This window comes from Electrophorus electricus, chromosome 23, assembly GCF_013358815.1.
Source record: "Electrophorus electricus isolate fEleEle1 chromosome 23, fEleEle1.pri, whole genome shotgun sequence".
Classification (NCBI taxonomy): domain Eukaryota; kingdom Metazoa; phylum Chordata; class Actinopteri; order Gymnotiformes; family Gymnotidae; genus Electrophorus; species Electrophorus electricus.
Window position 1 is genome coordinate 280001 of NC_049557.1, and position 23206 is coordinate 303206.

General features: G+C 36.9%; 3 protein-coding genes across 4 annotated transcripts in view; 2 read left to right on the forward strand and 1 right to left on the reverse strand.

Annotated features, from left to right (window-relative positions):
* lamtor5 (late endosomal/lysosomal adaptor, MAPK and MTOR activator 5) overlaps nt 1-3199 on the reverse strand; it is an 11451-nt gene extending 8252 nt beyond the window's left edge. Inside the window, exons 1-2 of the mRNA XM_035522223.1 lie at nt 3050-3199; nt 2846-2907 (exon numbers count right to left, since the gene is read on the reverse strand). Of these exons, the coding sequence (XP_035378116.1) occupies nt 2846-2907; nt 3050-3084 (97 nt within the window). The 5' untranslated portion in view covers nt 3085-3199. The remainder of the gene's footprint in view (nt 1-2845; nt 2908-3049) is intronic.
* Nucleotides 3200-7515: 4316 nt separating this feature from the next.
* prok1 (prokineticin 1) lies at nt 7516-9975 on the forward strand. Its single transcript, XM_026995527.2, has 3 exons — nt 7516-7781; nt 8386-8511; nt 9016-9975. Exons 1-3 carry the CDS (start codon nt 7710-7712, stop codon nt 9133-9135), a joined length of 318 nt encoding a protein of 105 aa, XP_026851328.1. The 5' UTR covers nt 7516-7709; the 3' UTR covers nt 9136-9975.
* A 1515-nt stretch (nt 9976-11490) lies between these two features.
* On the forward strand, nt 11491-14739 carry LOC113567496 (pepsin A-like). Of its 2 annotated transcripts, none has more exons than XM_026995518.2 (9): nt 11491-11543; nt 11843-11984; nt 12259-12376; nt 12506-12624; nt 12985-13184; nt 13509-13622; nt 13954-14098; nt 14251-14349; nt 14605-14739. In XM_026995518.2, exons 1-9 carry the CDS (start codon nt 11491-11493, stop codon nt 14737-14739), a joined length of 1125 nt encoding a protein of 374 aa, XP_026851319.1. The 2 variants fall into 2 exon arrangements, with proteins under 2 accessions (XP_026851319.1, XP_026851318.1); XM_026995517.2 differs by having other exon boundaries at nt 11491-11538; nt 11832-11984.
* Nucleotides 14740-23206: the final 8467 nt, after the last annotated feature.

Here is a 23206-nt window from a genome sequence, read left to right on the forward strand (position 1 = left end):
TGCTCCACATTGTTCAGGTTGGTTGAATAATGCATTTTCTGAATAAAGTAGCAGATTCTCTATTGGAGAATAGTTGAGATGGTTGTTGACTTCAGGAAAGTATGAGGTGATTACTCTCCACTCAACATCAACAGCTCATCTGTGGAAACTGTCATGAGCACCAAGTTACTTGGTGTTCACCTAGACCAGAACATCACCTGGACCCTCAACATCAGCTCCTTGGTCAATAACCAGCATCGACTACTTCCTGAGGAGGCAAGGAAAGCTCTTCCCCTTCCCACTTCTCAAGGACAGCTGAGAAGATCATGAGTCTCTCCTGCCAACTGGGACAATGGATCAAAGAATTTGGGTCCTCACAGCCAGACTGTGCAACAGTTTCTCCCCTCATGCTTTTAGACTTCTCAACTCCCAAAGATTAACCAGGCCATCCCTCGCACACACTTACATGATTGACATCATTTTACTTCTTTGCTATTTGTACACATCTAATGTCTGCTCTCTGAATACTGTATTCAATATAATCATGAATCTCACACTTGTACTTTTTCACACTTGACTGCTGCTAGAATACTACATTTAAAAAAATATCATGTTCCATTTAACAAATAGTATATTCTTACATCTCTACTGGTTGCTATCTCAATGACTGCTATAGAGTTGCATGAGGCATTGAAAGTTCAGTGCTTTTTCAAAACTACAATGTAGCAAACAATTATTCATCTAGTGGGAAAAACAGGCTCAAGGAGTCAAGTGTGGGCATATTTTGCCTACATCACTGATGAAGACAGCTAGCCAACAGCCAACAAATCTCTCCACTGCAAAACAGGCAACACCAGTGACTTGCATTTGGTCAAGAAGCAACCTGACCACTACAGCAAAGATAAAGGCTACACCAGGGGAGCTTTCTGAAATGATTAGTGAAATGTTCCATTGCAAATGTAACTGTTGTTGAGAAAAGCTAATTAAATATTCATCTTGTCACGTAAGCTTATGATGCTCATGTGTTCGTTTCTCCAATTCAAATAGGCTATCAAGCATGCATCCTACTTTATGTGAGCTAAATTTAAACAGTAAAATATTGGTGTTTAAAATGGAGCATTTGGTGTACAGTTTAACCTCAAATTATGAATGTTCTCCTTACTCTTTTTCTTACTAAGAACTCAATTTAATCAAGTCAGGTTACCATTACATCTGTGCTAGACAGACACACAAAATATATCCAAAGAAGCCTAAACAGACTGAACAGAGCAGTCCAAGGAGAATAAGACTGACAAAAGACAACACAGACTCACTGATTTTCCTAGCCAAGAACCATAAACAGGCAAAAAAACGCGCTAATGTAATTACAGAAGAAGAACATTTTAAGTATTTAGTTTATTATTCAGCAGTTTTACTTGCTTTATTTAGCAAGATTTCATGTAAAATGAAACCTTTGCAATGAGATTTTTCTGTGTACCCAATCCAATAAACATTTCCATTTAGACAATGGAAGGACTTTATATTTTTGTGGGGTTTCTGTACCAAGTTTTTTTTTTTTTTTTGGTATCGAGAACTGTGATACTACAGATGGTATTGGTATCAAAGTCAAAGTTCTGGTATCGTGACAAGCCTAGACTGCTATGTACATTATATGCTATAAGTATATCTGCTAAATACTTATGTCATAGTATGTTCCATCTTTTTGCACATTAATTCACTTTATTCAGTGCAGTGTACTGGTTGGTGTTATATTTACGTTCTTTTGTAACTATTGTCCTGTATTTTGTATTTATTATTGATTGCACTCATGTTGTTCTTTTGTGCTGCACCATGGTCCTGGAATAACTTTATTTTGTTTCACTGTATACTTGTATACTGCTGAAATAAGAATATCAATTCAAGTTGAGGATTTTTATCTGAACTGTCTAACATTTATTTTGTTTGTTTGTTTTTCAACCACCCCTATTCTTTTGCCTTATGCTTAGGTTTGCTTTTCTGCTGAAAGGTTTCTCCCAAGTTGTTTTTTAGCAGACTGAAGCAGATTGTCTTGCAGCATCTCCCTGAATTTTGCCTCATCCTTCTGTCCATCCCTGCAACATGCTGCCACCACCACCATACTTCACTGAAGGGACAGTGTTTATTGAGGAGTGGGAATATAGGTATACACTACACCATTTGCCATCTTGAGCATGCATATATACCTGTTTTTCTTGGAATTCTTTTTTGTTCATTTCACATCTTTCCTTCAGATTTACATTCTGACCAATGCTACCCTAATTAAGTGCATTTTTTATGCATAAAAGATGATATGTTTAAATGATTCTAGAGCCAGTTGTAAACCAGTTGTAAGCCAGTTGTATACTTGCATGGAAATAGTTTTAAGTTGTGTGAACTTAGAACTTCCACAGGTTGAATACTTATGTAAACACATTCGTAGTTATTAATTTCTGTCACAATGTATTTTATAACTTAACAGCAATCTCACTCTAAATTTATGTAACTTCAAGGGACAATCTTTTGTTATTAAATATTTCACCACAAAAACCTTTTGTAATCCGTAAAAATCTGATGACTTTTAAGGATTAATTGATGTGTCATGCAAGGTGTTCTTTGGGATTTTGACTGTTAAAGACTACAGATAAGGAAAATATGACGAGACTTTGGTGTCCCAACATACTGAATACATTAAAATGAGACAACTCCCTACTTTGCTGACAAAACATATGTAGCTAGCTATCTCAGTATCTATGCAATCTTAAGTGTTTTGCTAAAAAATAAATAAATCAATAAATGAAATAAATTTTAAAAAGAATAGCTAGATAACCAATCTAGCTAGCTAATAAGATGACTGTTGAACAGTACTTACATCCAAGATTATGACCTTGGGCGTCTGTACACAAAACTCCAACAATCGAAGGATTTTTCATTCTAAAGCAAATAAGCAAATTTTTTACATTTAAAGTTTAAAATTTTGTCATGTAACATAGTTAGCTAGCTGCACCCGAGACAACGTGAACCCACCCGTAAGTTAATTTAAATTAATATCCGAATAATAATGCCACACACTTACGTGTCGTCGAGATGTTGCTCTAGAGCTGCCTCCATAAATAAGCAGTAATATACTTTTAAACCAATAGCAAACGTAAGGAAAATGCATAAATATGCGATATAGTAAGTACTGGGTGAACAACTTCCGGGAAACCAGCTGATATTGCAACATGTGATTCTTCTTTTTCTTCTTATAAGTTTTCATAAGATTTCATTACCGCCTCTTACTGGACTGGAGTATAAGGCATCGCGATGGAATTATACACATGCACATACCTAACTCTCTAAATAAATAAACAAATAAATATTGTCTCTCCCTTTCATTGGGTAGTCATGTTTTGTCATACTTGGGCCATCTTTCAGAGGTCTGGGAGTATGAGAGTGAGGAGCAATATTTCTGCTATGACTAGGATTACGCTCTTCTGGACTAGACTGATGTTGGCATTCCTAGAATCTGTTGGAGCCATTCCTCCATTTTAGGGATCACAGCCCCAAGTGACCCCATCACCACTGTTAACCTTCCATATTATACCTATAAATATTTGAAGCGCATACATACAGAATTACTCTAAATGCTGTTTAGCTATAAGTTGCTTTGGAGGATGTTATCCCTTTATATTATCCTCTTGCAGCTGCAGATCTATTATAGGAATTGGAAAAAGCTACAGAGGAGTATGCAAAAATTTTGGTATATAAACAGAATCTGCACTGGCTTGGAATCAAAGAGTGTATATGTGTATATGCAATATGTGTATAGAATTTTCCATAGTTGCTTCCATGCATATGTTTTCCCTCTGAAAACAAAGCTAAACTCATTGCAAGGGCACCCAGAAGTCAACCAATAGAAATCATCTACTTTAAGATACTACGTTCACATTTAGCTGCTATTGTCAGTAACATCTCTGGGGAACTGTAGTGGTCACAGTGAATGTGGATATCAGATGATCCCTTGTCACTAACTGTAGCACTATGAAAAGACCAGTTCTTCTCCTCATGCACTCTTAAAAGGGTATATGTTCTTATCAGAAATCTTTGCTACTTTCTCTGCCCAGTGACAATGCCACTACAAAACTGTCTCATGTGTGCATTGACATCTTTTGTTTTGAATTGATCCTGACAAAGAGATGGCTTCTCTAGCTCAAAAGACATGGTTTACCTTTTGGATACATGTTGAAAGGACCATGAAAAGACCAAGAGTTAGACATCCTGTCTTCTCATCTCGACATTGTCATCAATTTTGCACCGATCACTGTTTGGCAGCATAGTCAGAGAGTTTAACAGATGAGCAGATTGTACATGCTCCACATCAGATCAATGAGGAAAACCAATTCTTATTCACAGGCCTCTTAATTTCACCTTTTTTCCCCCAGTTTTACTAATGGACTGAATTTTATGGAAATAGGAAATGCATTGACAGATTATTATAAGGTGTCAAATAATTTAACTAGAATAGCTAGCTTTTATGAACCTGAAATATCTGCCTTCTGCACTCATATGTACAGTACTACTAAAGAGTCAATGACCACCCATTCATTATTTAACTTAGTTAAAATGGCAAGTATTCCAGTATGAGAAAAAAACAGTGAACATATTTTCCAGAAAAATTACACAAAGCCTTCAACACTAAGTAGAATATAAAATTCATGTCTGTGTTTAATTTATTCACTGTTGGCTTTTTGCACCCTTATGCAACTTCAACTTTTTACCCCCTTAGTCTTAAAATCACCAATTTACACCTGTGAACTTCAAACAAAACATATTTCTAAAGGTGACACCAGCACTGTTACCTTTCAAAGAAACCCTTACACAACCACACCTTAGATGACTTGCATATTTCTTCCTCATGCATTTTCAAAATGACTAAAAGGAAAAAAGGTAAAATTAGATACAAGATCATTCACTGGCAAAAGAAGTTGTAAGGTTGAAGAAAAAATGTGAAAAGGTTTTCACTTTTTCAAAAAAACTTAAGAATAGTCTCTAATCTTTGCACAGTACTATAGATACATATATTTCATCACAATATAGCTTTACTTCACCAAAGTTCAGAATGATACTCTTCCTCTTATTTAGAAACATTACATGCAAGATCTTTTAAGCTCTAGAAGTTATAAGAAGATTTGAATAGCACACTGGAAAGTGTACAGAGTGTTTTATTCATTAGGAAAAGACATAAACCACATAAACTAACCACATTATGTTGCACTGTTTTAAATATGTGTGGACTTGAAAAGGGACATTTTAAAATATTTATTATGAAGTTATTTTCTAATACATGTGTAAGATATCCTCCAACAAAGTATATACTCATTGGGCAAATATATGTTTTGTGTGTAGTAATAAATAACCATGTACACAGTGAAGTAGCCTGTGTTCATTGATTATCTGCAATATACACTATATTCTGTACTAGTTGTATATTTTGATCAATTACATGCGAGATCAGATTAAACAGAATACCTGAGAAAACCCTATCAAAGTGGCCGCTAAAATGGTGGTTAATGCTTCTGGGTGCTTACGCGGATTTTACGTAAACAAATTAAACAGACAAGTTTTTTTAAGTTATGAAAGATACCACTTCTTTATCGCCACATTTGAGCTATGCGTGAAGTTTTATATTGCAGCTAACGGCTCTCTTAGCCACCGTAGGCTCTACCCGAGATTATTTCTGTCTGTCCTGCAAGACGGGAGCCAGACTGTTGTGCTGATAGGGCAAAAAGGCGCAGTGTAATTATGTGGCCAGTGGATCGTAGGCATATATCTTCCCCACTGCGACTGACTAACCTATTCTACCGGCTCTAAATCAAGATCTAACAGACATGCGCGACACCTCCCAGCCTGGCATACCTCACACACGTCACGGCCCCATCCCATAATTTACCTTGTTTTAATTTAAGACGCTCTCAACATACATTAAATACAGCTACCGTGAACAGCGGCATGCCGCCTCCGTATTCTCACCGGAGAGTTTAAAGTGACTTAACCCTCACGGCAATTAATTCAAGGCTACAGCTGAGACGCGTCATGCAGGTTTCACAACTCATTAGACTGAGCGCAGCATAAGATCAGATTTCTCAATTCGTCCCACGTCTTCATGTAGTAAACAGAATCCCCTAACTTTTCCCAATCCGTTATTGTGCCATTTAGGAGACATTAATCCAAAAGAGCTTGAGATGCATTTAGCCTTTGAACATGACTGCCATTCTTCAAGACCACGAAAGTAGCATCTGAACAGGAGTGCCCAGAAAGAACGTCATTAGAGAGAAGTCATGCGATTTCCCATGATCCTTTGGTTCCGGTCACCTGCTCTCCTGCTAATGTACATATGTAATGTACATAATCTTATGTCCTGTACAGTTAGCATAGCAAAAAAAGTGTAAGTGGTTAAAGGAGAATCTGGACGTTTTGGTCACAAGATCAGAAGCACATACCGATCTCAACCTGACTGGCACTCTTAGATGTGCAAGTTGAAAATGTCATTGAACGACAGGGTGAATTATATCACTTTGTGACTGTAGGCTGAATTTTCTTAAGAGTGGTAACAAGTGTTTAATTTGTCCTAATCTACCTGCAAGATGAATCCTTTAACTAGGCCATGTAAATGTAAATGAAAGTTACTTTGACCAGCTCTGCTGACTGATAAATCATTTCTGGAGAACTTGTGATGCATTCTCCTTAAACACAAATATATACAATAGTGTTATATAAAAGCAGAGAAGCACCATGAGTGAGGTAACAACAAGACCATGGTCCTAGGGCATGGTGTTCCCTTAGACAAGTGTAATGCATGTTTTGATGGCCAGCTAATACAGCCTCAGGATGGTAAATTAATTTACCTCTTGTAGCTGCACCTGGGTCTTGAATAGAACATATTGGTTATTGCAGGTATCCTTTTTTCTTTTTCAACATGAAAAAAAAATCCTTTATATGATGAATGATTGACCTGTGAAAAATGTATAGGAGCAAAAATAGTTTTGACCTGCTCTGACGTATGATTAGACCTTGTTTATTTCACCATTAGACACATAGGCCTACCGTGAAATTCCTGTCAGCATTCTCCATAAGATGATTGTTTTCATGACTAATACTGTTGTCACAAACACACAAAGAAGTGTGCAAGTACTGCCATAATTCAATTTATTTCATTTAAAAGATGATTTATCAGAATGCAATGAAAAATCACCAGTGTTGAACAAATACATAGTGTTCATTTTTGTCCATTTGAAACTAAAAGACTAATACAGGTGTTAATTCAAGACCGTGACAATGATTCAACACAGAGGATTTTGCAGGGTGAAGTGCATTGAATCACGTAGCTCCATCGACCTGTCCAGCGTCATATAGTGGAGGATGACGAGGACCTTGCAGAGGTAGGGGAGGGGGATGGAGGGAATGATTGGAGATAAAGGGAGAGAATGCTTTGAACCTCACTTTAGAAGTTACTGGATGCAGGATACCAAAGAAGAAGAAGAAGAAGAAGACAAAGAAGAAGAAGAAGAAGAAGAAGGACCAGAGAACGACAAAAAAAGAACAACAGAACCCCCCTTATCTCTTCCAAAGCAAGACAACTGAGATCAGAAGCAAGAGGATTAGAGAGATAGACAGAGTTAGAGAGAGGTACAGGGAGCAGAGACAGAAGGAAGCAAGACAGCTGAATTGTGTCACGGAGCTCTCCTGTTGCTGCTATGAGCTTGCTGGTCCTCTTCACGGTACTCTTGGTATCTCTGAGTGGCTGCAGATGTGCTGTCATCACTGGGGTAGGTCTTCCAAATATCATTACACCTGACATGTACTTTTAAAAATGCCACTAAATTATTATTATTTTTTTTAACTATTTGAGAGCAACTAAACAGAAACAAGTTCTGGGTTTGATTTAATTTAAAGTAATTGAATTCATAGCCTGAATCCAATAGCTGTCATGCTGAATCATATTCAAGGAAATCATAAATTAAAAGCCTTTTAAACAAAACTCAATTAAGCACTGAACAAGGACATTCCAGAAATATCACATACTCATATAATTTGTGCAGAAAACAATACAGCATTCTGAATCAGTTTTTAGTTTAAATATTACACTTTTTCTGTATAAGTGCTACTTTTCAATTCAGTGTGATTATGCTGGCTGACTTACAAAACTGTAACTCATATTTTAAGTAATAAAAGTGCAGTGCCTCAGTTCTTTTTTTCATAACACCTATGTATGACAGAAATTGATATGATGCCTCTAATGGAACCTTGTGTCACTGTGCATTTGCCTGCATACATGTTTACGTGTGGCGTATGTGTGAACGTGTGAATGCGTGAACATGTGCCGGGGGGTTCCTGGTTGCGTGCGTGTGTGTGCATGCGTGCATGAGCCAGGCGTGTGATAGAGACATTCAGTGTGGCGTAGGGCTGTGTTGTGCTGTCAGCCTATGGCTGAGAGGCCTGCGGATGTGCACACCACAGGGACTCGAGGGAGATGAGTGTCATCCGTTCAGCCATAAGGTAGCTACACGCTCCCAACACCTACTGTAGCTCATTGCACATGTTTATGAAGACCCAGTTAGGGTAGGGAGGAAGAGGTGTTGGATGAATACACACACACACACACACACACACACACACACACACACACACACACACACACACAGTTATATATGGGGGCAGCTGTATGTGGTGCAGCTGCTGAAAAAGAATATCTGATAGTAATCAGGTCCATGGCTGTCTGAATGCAATCAATATTACACATCAAGCATATAGTAAGCAGCTGAGGTGGGAAAAGCAGTGGCCAAAGTGACATTATTAACTGCCTCTGTAAATGAGAGGAAAATGAGTGCACATTGTGATTAGATGAAACATGGCCCATTTTCAACAGATACTAAACATCTGCACTGTATTACAATACACATGAATATTTTCTGTAGATCTCTATACAGAAGAGAAATATTTTTTACTAACAAAACATAGCTATAATTGATCATATATCCTGTGTTCCCTCTCTATGCACAGGTACCTTTCCCTGGGAAGAGACAGCATCACACCTGCCCCTGTCTACCACAACTAATGTGCACCCGATTTGCGGACACCAGACACCGATGTACTAAAGATTACAAAAACATAGACTTTTAACTGCATAGAGGAGACAGAAAGCAGAGGACCATATGTTAGGAAAAAGAAATACTTGCAGTGCCACTGTTCCCATGTTTTCACATTCATGCATCTTGCACTAAATACCCTGCTATCATGTTTCCTCTGAAAAACTAATGTACTTGTGGATGCCCTCATAATGCTGGGCCAGAAAAACAAGGTCATGTGCTTGGTTTACTTTGGCACCTGATCCATCTTGTGCATTAAAAGACATACTCTGGTTTAGTATGCATTAAAAAACACCACCTAGAACATTATACTGTTTCAAATAAATATCCAACTTCATATTCACAGTTTCTTTTTTTTCAGTTTGTTTTTAAATGCTTGGTAATATGAAATAAGAGTGCATGTGAGGTCATTATAAAGTAATCTCTCTGTATGTGTCTGTTCTATGGGTTATTTGCTCTTTCCTGAAGAGAACAATGAGTGCGTGTGTTGTGCTGTCGCAATGGACTATTTTTGTTCAGCTTTTTCTCAGATGACATTCAAGAAGACCTGGGCAGTATACTGGAATAAATAATTGTTAATTAAAATAATAATTCACTACTTAAAATCTTAAGGAAATCTTATCTTCACCAGCAACAACAACAGCAACAAAAAAAACCCCCCAAAAAACAAAAATGGCATCAGAAATAAACATATAAACATCTTTAATTACATCCCCCACTGAGTCCACAGGTGTGCAGTATTCCAAATTCCAACAAAATGAAACAATTTGATTAAGGTTGTCTAGTCTTCAATTATTTAGGATGGTAATCAACACTAAAACAAAGTTTTTTTTAAATGTAGAAATGTACAGTACAATGCATACTATTTGTTTAGATTTTGGGCTTAAAGCACAAAAATAATAAAATTAGCTATTGGCAATGAGAAATCAAAGGACCCTTCATTTCCATATGAAAAATGTTCATGTGAAATTGTTCAATGTTACATTTAAAATTTACATTTTTTTTGCTGGTTCTGTGTTGATGTTCTTCATGGCTGAATCCATTAACAGATGTGAATGTGAAAACAAAGTCAGAAACACATTGTACCATGGCACAAAATAAGCGTAACACATATTGTTTTATGTGTCATACATAGGTCGTACTTATCACAGAGGGAAAATGAGAAATAAACATGACCTTGCACATGCTCTTGTTGAGGGTGCAAAGACAACAAACCCGGCTCAGCATGCAAATGTTTGCAGTAAGTAAACAATATAGATTAATAACACTAGCTTACACATTACATGGTGTAATGAAATGAGCAAAAATTAAATAACCATGCCTAATACTGTTTTTCTGCATCTTTATGCAAAATATATATTATGCAAAATCCATATTGATTATGCTGGGTGATTTGTTTTTGATTAAAATGATCACAATGAAAGTGTACAATTGCCATCCACAGTTTGTGGTGGCTATCTTCCACTCTTTAGCAGTTAAGACTCCCAGGGTGCTGCTGGCTGGGTATTTTTGGGTGGCCATCTGCTCTCAATCTGGTTGTGACTGCAGGAGCACTGCTGTGCCCAATACACTCACAGCAGTTTAATATCAGTATTACCATGGCTGTCACTGACATGTTCAGAATAGTCAGCTGCTCAAATAATATATGGTGCCCAGCGGTCAAAAACTGACTAATGAGAGGGTGACTGAAAAATATTATGCATGGCAACAGAGAATAGTAACACACTTAAAAGTTACACACCTAAAAGCTGTACATCCAATAAACTGACTTAATGAAGTGACCAGTGAATGGTATGTGCAAGGTAGGTCTTTCAAATAGAGTGCCAGGTGAGTTATTAATGTTTATTAATAACTGTCTATTTTTAAACTGTAAATTGATTGAATAAGCTGTAATAGGACACATTTCAATATTAAAGAAAACTGATCCAAATGAACTTGCAGCATGAAATGTAATTATTCCTAACATTTTTAATCCTCCAATAAATTTCATTGGACCTGTATGTATTTCTTTACACAACATAATACTTTCAATATTAACAATTGGTGTTCTAAGCAATAAAGAAATATTTATGAGCCATGTTGATATATGATATAATTTATAAGGCTTATCAAACATAAATATAATGTAAGTAACAATTTAACTTTCAGGGAATAAAGCTACTGCCCTACTAAAACAAGATGAGCAGTGTTTGATGTTTCAAGTTCAAAAAAGCAATGAAACACTGATATCATGACAAATGACATTGTGTAAAAGGTCAGTCACGTTTGAGCTTTAACGCCCACTCTGTGTAAAAATCCGGCTCATACGGAAATGTGATCAGACTGTATATAAAGCCTGGAGTCTCTGCATTCACTTATTGAACACAACAGAAAACTCACAGTAAGAACCATGAAGCTGATTCTGGCCTTGTGTGCCTTAGTGGCACTCACAGAGTGCATCAAGTAAGTACTGAATCTCCTTATGTTTTAATCTTTTGAGGCTTTAAGCTTTCTCATTGTTTTCAAACCTTATGTTTCTGTCTGGCATACCCCATCTCAAGCATATAATTAAAGTATAATAATGCCTCTAAAGAGAAGTTGAGGAAAGCCTAGTATGGCTATCAATCATACCCAGGCCCCTGAAGTATTTTTATGCTATTTTGTCTGTTTCATTCTACATATGCTTTGTGCTTGTGCTTTTGTGTCAACTTTAAAAACTGCAAAAATGTCCAGTAGAAATAACCTCACCACCTGCATTGCAGAGTTCCTCTGATCAAGGGCAAGACTACCCGTGAGAAACTACAGGAGAAAGGTGAATGGGAGACATTCAGGAAGCTGTATCCCTACAAGCCCACAGTCAAGTTTATTCAGACTGGTGTCGAGTCCATGACCAATGATGCAGATGTATGTTGATCTAAAACATAAACAATAGCTAAGTATTTTGGCCAAATTTGGGCTATTTGTTTTTCAGCATATGTATCATGCAGTAGTTTGGATTAAAAATGAAGCTGACATTTTGTGAATGGTTCAAATAAACTAGACATTAATTTTCATTTAAATTTAATTAATTAAATTTAATTTTAATTAATTAAACTTTAATAAAATGTATTTTAACATTAATTTTGTAAGGTTCATTTGCACCATAATCATCAGTAAGATATGTTCTTTTGCCTTCCAGCTCTCCTACTATGGTGTGATCTCCATTGGCACCCCTCCTCAGTCCTTCCAAGTGATTTTTGATACAGGTTCTTCCAACCTGTGGGTGCCTTCAGTCTCCTGCTCAAGCCAGGCTTGCCGTGAGTATCGATGTGGACATTGCCTGGAGCTGTAATGTGTTGAAATGATTATAAACCTTAGCTCATCTTATTGTCCCTGGTACAGCAACATCATCTTTTTGGTACCAATATTTTTTTATTTTTCTTCAGAGAACCATAATCAGTTCAACCCACAGCAATCAAGCACTTTCCAAAATGCCAATGAAGCTCTCTCAATTCAGTATGGCACTGGCAGCATGACTGGGTATCTGGGTTATGACACTGTGACGGTATGAAACCTGTTTCCGAATCCTTTCACTAAAAAAAACACACAACAGAATTTTCTGATCACTTCTGCCTAAATGATAGCAAGGCTGGATCAAACTAGACTAAGTGTGACACTGATTTTTACCTTCCTCTTAAGCTTTCTCCAAAGGTCCTGTGCTAGTCTGACCTTGAATGAAATTCACTTAAACTTTAGCTTGTTCTGATGCTGGCTGATAAAGCAAAGCAGGCTTTGTATTTGCTTTTGGTATTTCATATCCTGACATTCACATCCTTGGGCCACGTTAGACATGTGAAGCCATAAGTCCTGACCGAGAGGGATTGGACATTGTAAGAAACAAACATAAAAGTGCTTTTTACTATAGGTTGGTGGAATTTCAGTGCAAAACCAAATCTTCGGACTGAGTGAGAGTGAGGCACCCTTCATGGCCACCATGGTGGCAGATGGAATTCTTGGTCTGGCCTACCAAACCATTGCTTCTGATGATGCAACCCCTGTCTTCGACAACATGATGAACCAAGGCCTAGTCTCCCAGGATGTCTTCTCAGTCTATCTGAGCAGCAGGTATGGGTATCCCTGAATGACTACTTCTTCCTCCTACTTTTTAGTCTTAATGTGTTTACATGTTGCTGCAAAAAACACAACTGCATGTAACTTACTTTTTTTTTAAACTTTTTTTAGCCTTGCTTATAAGCTTTGCAGCAACATGATGCACACTGCACACTATTCTAGTTCAACAGTGTTTAGTGTGTCTAATGTTCTATGACTTTTGGAAGCAATACTAGATTCAACTGTGCTAAAATATATTTTAACATGAAACATTTGTATTTTAACATTACAAGTTTCAGTGTTAATTTATCTCGACCTGACTCTTTTTGAACTCTGTAGCGGTGAGCAGGGTAGTGTGCTGCTTTTAGGTGAGATTGACAGTTCCTACTACACTGGTAACATCTACTGGATCCCCCTGTCCTCAGAAACCTACTATCAGGTCACCATGGACAGGTAAACTATCTTCAGTGCCCTGTACGTTTACTTACACCACAATATGGTTGGTGGCATTGATGATTTTTCAGCTACTTACTCCAAAGTTTTAGGCAAATAATGAAATGACAGAGGCAGTTAAATATAATATGAGGTTTCATTTAAAAGTTTTTTTACTCATATTACACCTTCTGTCATCCTCTTAGCAACACATTTGGTACACTAAGTAATAAGTAAAATATGCACTTCCGTTTACATGTTCCTAGTTTTTACCTACTTTCTTAAAATAAAAATAAAAAAATGTATGAAAGCTACATTGTCAACTTCAAATTGTCCTTTTAAATCTTCACAGTGTTTCAATCAATGGCCAGATAGTTGCTTGCTCTGGTGGGTGTCAGGCTATTGTTGATACAGGGACTTCACTTATCGTTGGCCCAACAAGTGACATCAGCAACATTAACGCCTGGTTGGGTGCAACCACTGATCAGTATGGAGATGTGAGTTGATGTGCTTACTAGTGATGTTATCTAGTGAATTTTTCTATAAAGCTGACATGGGTCTGTTCAGACAGCTGTGTTCATATATGAGCATTATACTGCAACCCTAAACCAGGTAGATAATGTTGCACATTCTCATGCTTGCCTTGTAGGCCACTGTGAGCTGCAGCAACATCCAGAGCATGCCTGAAATCACCTTCACCCTTAACAGCTATACCTTCACCATCCCTGCCTCATCCTACATCTCTCAGGTCAGTCTACATAGCCTTGTCTATCAAATATTCAGTCATTGGTGATGAGATGCATATTTAAGAACAGGAATGTAAATTACTCGCATAATTACTCACATTTGGTTAGCAACAAGAAATTCTTCACAAGTTAGTGGAGTCACAGTGGTTTTTCACACCAAGGACATTGTGTGTCTTTGATCGCATAAAGCTGCAAAATCAAAGGATTGCAATATATATAAATAAATAACAGCCTAGCCTTATCTTTGCTTCTTCCAGAGCTACAGTTCCTGCAGAACAGGTTTCGGTGGTAGCAGTGACTCACTGTGGATCCTGGGTGATGTTTTCATCAGAAACTTCTATACCATTTTTAACAGACAGACCAATAATGTAGGCCTGGCTCAGCTTGCTTAAGGGCAGACTGCAAAATGTGATGATTTTTCAACGTCCAACATTTAGCTTTAATTTTAGCATAATCATATATGTTACCATATAATAACTGGAGGGAGACTAGCAATGAGTATTCTATACAGAATAAGTCTATGTTATGAGAGTATAGCACTGCCACTTGGCAAACCTAGCTTCTAATAATCTAATATGCAGGGACTATGTAATTACTTTTGTGTTAAATAAATGGCTGTTGATTTATAGAGCTTATCAATAAAAATACAATTTAATAAATAAAGCTGTAAGAAAGAGATTCAAAGTCTCAAACCCACTTTGTTTTGCAAAGGTTACGTTAGACTATAAAACCTGCTGAAAAATCCTTTTTTTGGTGTATGCATAGGCTACTCCTCTTTAATTCACTGAAAGAATTCAAAGTATTCAAAGTATTCTTATTCCTCTCCATTCAGCTGTGTAATTTTATAATAATGTAAAATTGTAAAATGTATGACCAGTTCGGACAGTTCTTCATAAATAACAAATGGGAGTGGCTACTCGATTAACGATTTACTGCCATCACCTCCAAAAAAAGTAGAGGATGATAAATCTCATAACCCACTTAAATAATGAAATTTCAGTTTGAAAATTAAAAGGCTACATGCGCATAACACATATGTAGGCTATAGGCAACTCTCCACAATGACTTAACTAAAGCTGTCAGAAGTGTCTACCTAGTCTTCTGGATTTGAGTGTTGTATGTCGTACAACAAGTGACATAAACGACCCGTGGTATCTGTGCCATACACGACGAAATGAAATGCCTCCTCGAGCACCTCCATGCTTGAGAAAAACTGCGAAAAACTAATTTTCCACAGGATATGACAGAATATTTTCGATTCCCACGGGATTAATAGGCTGATCTTAATTTTACGGCTCGTTTTACAGAAGTTAAAGGCAGTGGAAAATTTACTGATGAAGTCGGTAAAAAAGAATAACATGGCACATGACAGGACTAAAAAGACTGAGAAACACTGGTAATAATTTGTTATGGTCACAACTGCTCACCTTCACATGTTAAATTAATCCTGTCCGATTAGGGCTACAAGTCTAAAAACTCATTTAACCTGTCTGGGCATACACATCTGTGAAGCAGCTACACACATGGTGCTAAGCAGTCTGAGCAATGGTTGAACGGTAGAGTGCGAGTAGGCAGTACTTATAAAGAACGGTCATAGCTATTCAAAAGCAGCCGCACAGTGTATGGCAACTGTAGAAAGCAAATGCCAACATCAACACGAAACATTCAACACATTTTAGGCATTTTAGAAATCCGGATTCTTTTAGGTCCCAGAAACATCAGGGAAAAAGTGAACATATGGTCTCTGTGTATGAGTACATAATGAATAAATGTACTTAATTAAATTGTACAAGTCACTAAATCAATGAATGAAAAAACAACAACAACAACAACATGTACCCAGGCCCATCAGTCCATACACTGCCCACTGTTCTGGAACCCCTGTGCTAGTTCACCCAGAAGTCCAGGAAAAGGTCTTCAAATTAACCTTTTCCAAAGTATAGGAATTATTTTTTTTTTCTTAATGGTTTTGGTTTTATATGGAATATTAGTACATTGTCTGGATGGGATGGATATGGAGTAAGTTGTGCAGATGTGGAACGAAGGAGATATGGAATGATGGTTGCATTTTTTTCATTTTTCTATAATCGACTTGTGGAATATTGTTCCAATAGGATATTATATGGTATTAGTGTTTACTGTGTGGGGGCAACTTTTTGACATGATGAATAATGTGTCCTTACACAGTTGGGGCTGTGGGACTGCTCCAAGATGCTTGTGCTCAGAGGCCTCACAAAACCATATTCAGTCCTTGGTAGACTATTGTGGTAAGCATACTCAAGCATATTTGGTTTTCAGTGTCATAAAATGATATCATTCGTTTAGTAAGACTATGCTTGGAAATATGTAGCTGACCTTTGAAGCATATCTAAATGGAAAATACTGATAACACGAAAGCAAGGTGTACCATTAGGTTGCCTCCCAGTGTTTAAAAACAAATAATCATAAATATCTCAATTATATCATAGTGCTTATGCCACACTTATTTAACCATTATGATTTTTCATCTATCCATTAGTTAGTACAACCTATTTTATCATGGTTGATAGGGCTAGGGTTAATATGTATTGATATTTTCGGTTATACAAAGGATTCCCAGGAAAAACAATTACTTTGAATCTGGTGCTGTGTGGGTTGGTGGCAATCTCTATGCCTCACAACACAACAAGAGTGTAACTTCATTGTGAACACTATCACATTGCTATGAGATTGACAAGCATATTGCAACTTACTTCTCTTGTGCTGTGTCATCTTACATTTTTATTGAACTATTAGTCTGGATATTTTAATCTGTGGAGTTGGAGGTTTTTTGTAATCACTTTCTAAAAGTACTGTATAGGGTCAATATGTGGTGCAGGACGCCAATGGCAAGACCACATGATAGAGGCTGCAGGAGAAAGACTTACTGCAGGAAGGCTGGAAGAAATGTCACTATTCTCCACAGGTCAAGCGTACTCAGGCTGGTCAAGAAAGTAACTTGGGTATGTTTTGCATGAAGTATTGTAATTCGCTACGTTTTAAATAACATCCGTTGCTAAGTAAAAAAAGAGAAAAAACACAAGAAAAACATCGAGTCCCGGAAACTGCTGCAGTGAATGAGGGTCTGGAAAATAAAGTAGCACTAAAATCAAATCAGACACCTATAGTACAGACCCATTTGCATGCGAAATCCTGCTGAATTCTGCTTGATTTGAACTCTTTATTAGGCAGTGTAAGATGTGTTTGCACAGAAAGACTGAACTAGCATCTTATAAAAACTCATCAAACCTGAGCAAGCATATACTGTATGGTCTATGAACTTATGTTGGAAAATTATATCCCATTGTCCCGCTCCCACTGTTAAAAAGGTAATAAAAGTAACTTTTACTCTGAGTAATTTTTAAACGAGCTACTTTTTACCTTTACTTGACTAGATTTTTAGACAATTGATTTTTACTTGTACTTAAGTAAAATTTCATCAAAGTAATAGTACTTTTACTTGAGTAGAATATTTTAGTACACTTTCCACTTCTGAGAGCTCCTGACCAATGATGCAAATTTATGTTAAACTAAATCACATAGGGTGGCTAAATGTTTGTTCTTATATTCAGACATGGGCTATTTGCATTGAGCATACGTGTCATGGTTTGGATTATAAAAGTATACTTAAAACACTAGTATGAAAACCAGGATATGGATTCTGGCTCCACTAATCTGCAGAAGCCTTTTGTGTACTGCTCAACTCAGACTTGACATAAGTATTGATTTGGGTTTATGAGACAATGAGACAGCAGTTATATAGTGTTAAACGTCTTGTGAATGAGTGACTAAAGATCTTTCCACAAACCCTCTAAGATTCTGGGTTAGCTAATATATCTGTCTTTATATACGTGGCACACAAAAACAAGTCAAATTTTTGTTTTCTTTAGATGACCATCTTCAGTTCAGCCCACAGTAGTCCAGCACTTCATAGAGCACTAATGAGGCTCTCTCCATTCAGTATGACACTGGCAGAATGACTGGACTCCTGGGTTATGACACTACGGTGGTAATTACCCAAATTAGAATTGTCCTTCTTTGACAAATTTGATATGTACAACATAATATTCAGTGAAATTTCTGGAGTACAACAAATGAAGTTTAGCGTTTTTCCTAAGCATAAATATTTGTATTAAGTGTAGGACTCATAAACTCGTGGATTTAAGCTTGAAAGTTGCTGTCCAAAGCTTTACACAGAAAGCCTGTGTGGAGGTCTTTGTCTTAGACATTTTCTGTAGGATAGTAATCACTGCTTGGTCACTTGCTTGCTGTAATCTAAATTCTTTTTTTGTCTCCTATTTGACAAGAGGATTTCCGCAAATTAAAAAACTTAAATGCCTTTTACATTTTCATTATCTTCCAACTCTTTATGAATCTTACACTTACTAAAATATACTAGACAAGACTGATTTGATTAAAGTAACCCAGATTAAATCATGCTTTGTACATGGAGATTGACTGGAGAGGTTTGCTTACATTGAAAAATATAACTTTGGGAGATGCTCCTTTTGTACTATAGGTTGCTAAATTTAGTGCTAAATTAGATATTTGGACTGAGCCAGACTGAGACACCCTTCATATCCACCATGTCTCCCAATGGAAACCTTGGTCTGGCCTACCAAGCTGTTTTGGTATCTCCCATTACTGTATCCACTGTGAAAACACGATGAGCCAGGGCTTGGTCTGCCATGATATCTGAGCAGTGAGTAATGTGGCCCCTTAAAGTTATCTTCTGTCTGTTAGTATTTAGTGAAAATGCAATGCTTAGTAAAATCCTAGTAACAGCAAAGTAGGTACCAGTCCAGTTTAACATTGTTCAGCTCCATGTAGCTTTTATAGGTTTGTGCATTTCCACATGTAGATTTAGTGGAAAGCAAGGTTTGGTTTACTATGAGAAACTTAAGTCTGTTGAACCTTTTTGGTGCAGGTCAGCATGTTATTCTTGCATCTTATTCCTGGGTCATCTGTCTGGCGCCAGTGGCAACTGCGTGGCTTTTGTTTATGTCATCTCTTTTGATTCCTGTGTTTTATGTTTTAGTTTTGTGCTTTGCCCCACAAAGATGGCATGTGTTCCCATCTCATTCACCACGCTAACTGTGTCATTATTTCTTTATTATTTCCTTTAAAACCTCTTTTTGTTTTAACTGCTGTGTCAGTTATAATGCTACTTTGGGTTTTGTTCATTTTTGTTTGTGCACTGGTTTCTGCAGTATGGGGACATTCCTTACCTCTCCTTTCCTCTTCCTCCTAAACTCCTGGGCCAACCCCAAACATGGGCCTTTAATGGAAAATTTTGAACACCCACACATGTGTTTGTTTTAATTTCATATCAAAAACATTTAAATATTTTCAAGATGTAAATTAATTTTCCTGTTTCCATGCCCACCCCCCTCACACACACACACACACACACACACACACACACACACACACACACACACACACACACACACACACACAAAGTTAACTGCAGCAAAGAGTAATGGCAAGCAAGAGGTGTCTCAAGAGAGCAATTTTTAGTTCTTGTTAATTTTTTGACCAGTGATTTGTTGTTAAGACCATTAAATTTACTTTTGGGTTGGGCCCATTTTGTTGCCCAGGAGTAAACATAACTCTACATCAATGGTTATATCTGTCCTTTGAGGGTCCCCAGCCAGGTCACATATTTACTCTGCTCCATCTGCCAACACACCTAAGCCTACAGCTCTATAGCCCATAACTTAAGTCCCACGTGGAGTTCTGGTGTGTAAGGAGCTGGAGTAAACCAAAATCTGGACTGGATCAGGGTTCCCTGAGGACTGTATTGAAAAGTCCTCACTCTAAACTGTTTTTATTCTTTCCTTTCCTCCTTACAGGCTTTTGGAAATCAAAATGTTCTGGAAGATTTTAAGGAGGTTGCTTGCTTTTGGTAATTGTCAAGCAATTGGTGATACTGATACTTCCGTTATTATATTTCCAAATTGTTACATCAGCAATCTGAATGCCATCAGCCAAAATTTAAGGAGTCCAGAATTTACTTTATTGGCAAACCCCAAAATGATCCCACAAATTGATCAGTCATTATAAATCATCACTTCATACAGTCCATTGTTAACTCTAGCCGTTAACATGCCCTCCATTACCTACATCAGCATTTATGCCTTCTTCTTCTGTCCTTCATCCTTCAGAAGAAAGGGTGATTCATTAACTCTTGCAGCAACAATATGCATGTGAATGAACTGTTTAACCCACTGTTCCACTTTCAAAGGTACTATGGCTGCCAAACAGGATTTTTGACACAACTTTGGGAGCAGCTTATCCCGGATCCTGTGTGATGTTTTCAGGAACTGGTACATCAACTTTCACATGGAAAACAAGAGTGTGTTTCAGGCAGTGAAGATTGCTTTCAGGTGGAAAGACCAAAACAGCTCTCTTTGATTATCAATAGAATTTCCTGCTTGAAGAATAAACAGAAATTTGATTATGCATATGCATAAGATATTCTATACAAATATACTGAAATAACAACAAAATAAGATCATTTTGTGTAGTTTATTATGAACTGTAAAGGCTATTAAAAATTTGTGCAAATATATCTTAGGTTTAGCTTTTAACTTTATTATATTGTATATCAGACAAAATATTCATATTACACTCATTTACATGAGTGTAATCCTCTACCCTCTGAAAGCAACATAATACCATCCAGATAACAATGGAATCCACTATTCATATGAGACTGTTCAGTTGTCCTCTGATTTAACTTTTCATAGGTGGTGAGAAAAATCTATAATCAATTGCTTATATAACATTTCAAATGATTAATATTAAATCGATTTAATGGAAATGCATTGATCATCACAGTCAACATCTCAGATGTTTAGCCTACAATTCTGGCTACAGTAGAGTATTCCACATTCTCCTGTTTCTTCAAAGTGATACCTGAATCAGATCTGACAGCTCCTAAGTTGTAGCTGTACAAGTTGGCGTATAGTTCAGATGCTTCTTCATAGGGCTTGAAATCCACCGTAGTGTAGATAACGCTGTTGACCTCTTCATGAGGCTGTTTGGACAATGGGAACAATATTAGTGGTGAATAATGTGATGATTTGTGACCTATGTGAGATCTACACTCCTGAGCCAAATCCAAAATTGCAAAATATTAAGCTTTTAAAGGTTTCAACAGCAAGTATTTGGGGAAAAAAATGAACACACAGACATGTGAACACAAACATTAAATCTTTTCATGGTTTTATGTTTGTGTACAAGAAGAATATACAAGTGAATTTCCTTGTTTGGCATTTTTTTGGCCCAGGAGTGTATATATGTAGTAGGATTTAGTGAAAGACACCAGAAATGGGATGAATTAAACTTTTTTATAACAGGACTTTAAAAGTCTCACATCTTTATAAGGTTTTTTTTAAATAATAGAAAGTGGTATGAACGTTGGGTTAAGAATGTTGCCAAACATCCATGTGTAATGTTTCCACTGTGAGATGTTTCCAAACAACATGCAGTTGCATCAAGCATGTGAGCATGAGTCAAATGAGGAAGAACTTACTTGGATGATATCGGGTGCACTGGAACAGCTTCCACATTTTCCTGTGGAACCAAAATCATGCTAGCAAATGGTGGTACAGGTCTCCGGAGTGTATGTTTTTTTGTTTTTGTTTTTTTTTAAGCTCTTTCATTTTCTGACCATTGATTTGTTGTTGGGTCCATTAAATTTAGTTTTTTTTGTTTGTTTTTTTTTAACCAAGGAGTGTATTCTGGTACTGGTTACTACACAACAATTGCACGAACACTTTGAGGATATTATCTGTCTTATTTATAGAAAATCTAATCCACCCCTTACCTTCGGCTTTCTTTTTTGTGGAAGATCATTCCCAGTATGACTGAGATAATGATTATAACAGCAGACATTGTTCCCAATGTGAGTTTCAAGCGCCATGTTTTACTGCTTGAACAAAATAGATAGAGTAAAATAGAGATAGAGTGATAGAGTAAAACTGGATTTAATGAAATAGGTTTTGAAGCACTGTATTCCCATGTACTGTAGTTAAGAGCAATTTGATTTATTATAGAAAATCTTGAAACCATACTTAAATTGAATCACTTTTAAAATACCATGCCTTATATGGCAAATAGACATGCTAAGTGTTTGTGGGAATTAACCTGTTCTCTTCATTGTCTTTCTTTAAGAGGTGATGCACTGATGTAACTGATGTTGAGAGAGTGGATTTTAAAATGGGCAACAGTGGCTTCAACTCAGTGCTTCTGTCTGCAACAAAATGCAACACAACAAGGTCATGCTGGAAAGGTGAAGAAAACATTCAGCATTAATCAGCCTTAAAAATATTAAAATGCTAGCATTCTGATATTTCTTCTGCACACAAACAGTAAAGCAATTTGCTCAAAGTATTGAAAGAGGCTACAGCATATACATATGTAATTGTCAAAGACTGATATAAGTGAAATGTGATAATGTGATTATTAAGACCTTATCAGCTACATTTACCAAAAAATCTTTGTAGATGGGGTATTGTGACCCTTGGCTTGCACATCTGTATAGTCCAGTATCCGTTAGGTGCAGATTCCAGATTCTTATATCCAACCTTCCAGAGTATTCCTGACTTTCTATTCTTCCTTTGTAGGCATCATGAGCATATCCTTTGTTGTTCACAAAGATTAGGCATTCAGACAGAATAAACTTACAGCAATACTTGACAAATGTATTGACATATGGGTAAAACTCAAATGTCAGAAGCACTTCACTTGACAGCTGCACATTTAGTTGTCCTTTTGTTGGATTCATACCTGAAAAGTGTAGGAACACATTAGGGTTTTTGGAAGTGTTCCTTT

Coding starts and splice junctions, on each gene's coding strand:
- prok1 (XM_026995527.2), top strand. CDS start 7,710: ATGAGCTTGCTGGTCCTCTTCACGGTACTCTTGGTATCTCTGAGTGGC. Junction 7,782..8,385: donor GATGTGCTGTCATCACTGGG/GTAGGTCTTCCA, acceptor TGCATGAGCCAG/GCGTGTGATAGAGACATTCA. Junction 8,512..9,015: donor GTCATCCGTTCAGCCATAAG/GTAGCTACACGC, acceptor CTCTATGCACAG/GTACCTTTCCCTGGGAAGAG.
- LOC113567496 (XM_026995517.2), top strand. CDS start 11,491: ATGAAGCTGATTCTGGCCTTGTGTGCCTTAGTGGCACTCACAGAGTGC. Junction 12,625..12,984: donor TGGGTTATGACACTGTGACG/GTATGAAACCTG, acceptor TTTTTACTATAG/GTTGGTGGAATTTCAGTGCA. Junction 14,350..14,604: donor CCTCATCCTACATCTCTCAG/GTCAGTCTACAT, acceptor TGCTTCTTCCAG/AGCTACAGTTCCTGCAGAAC.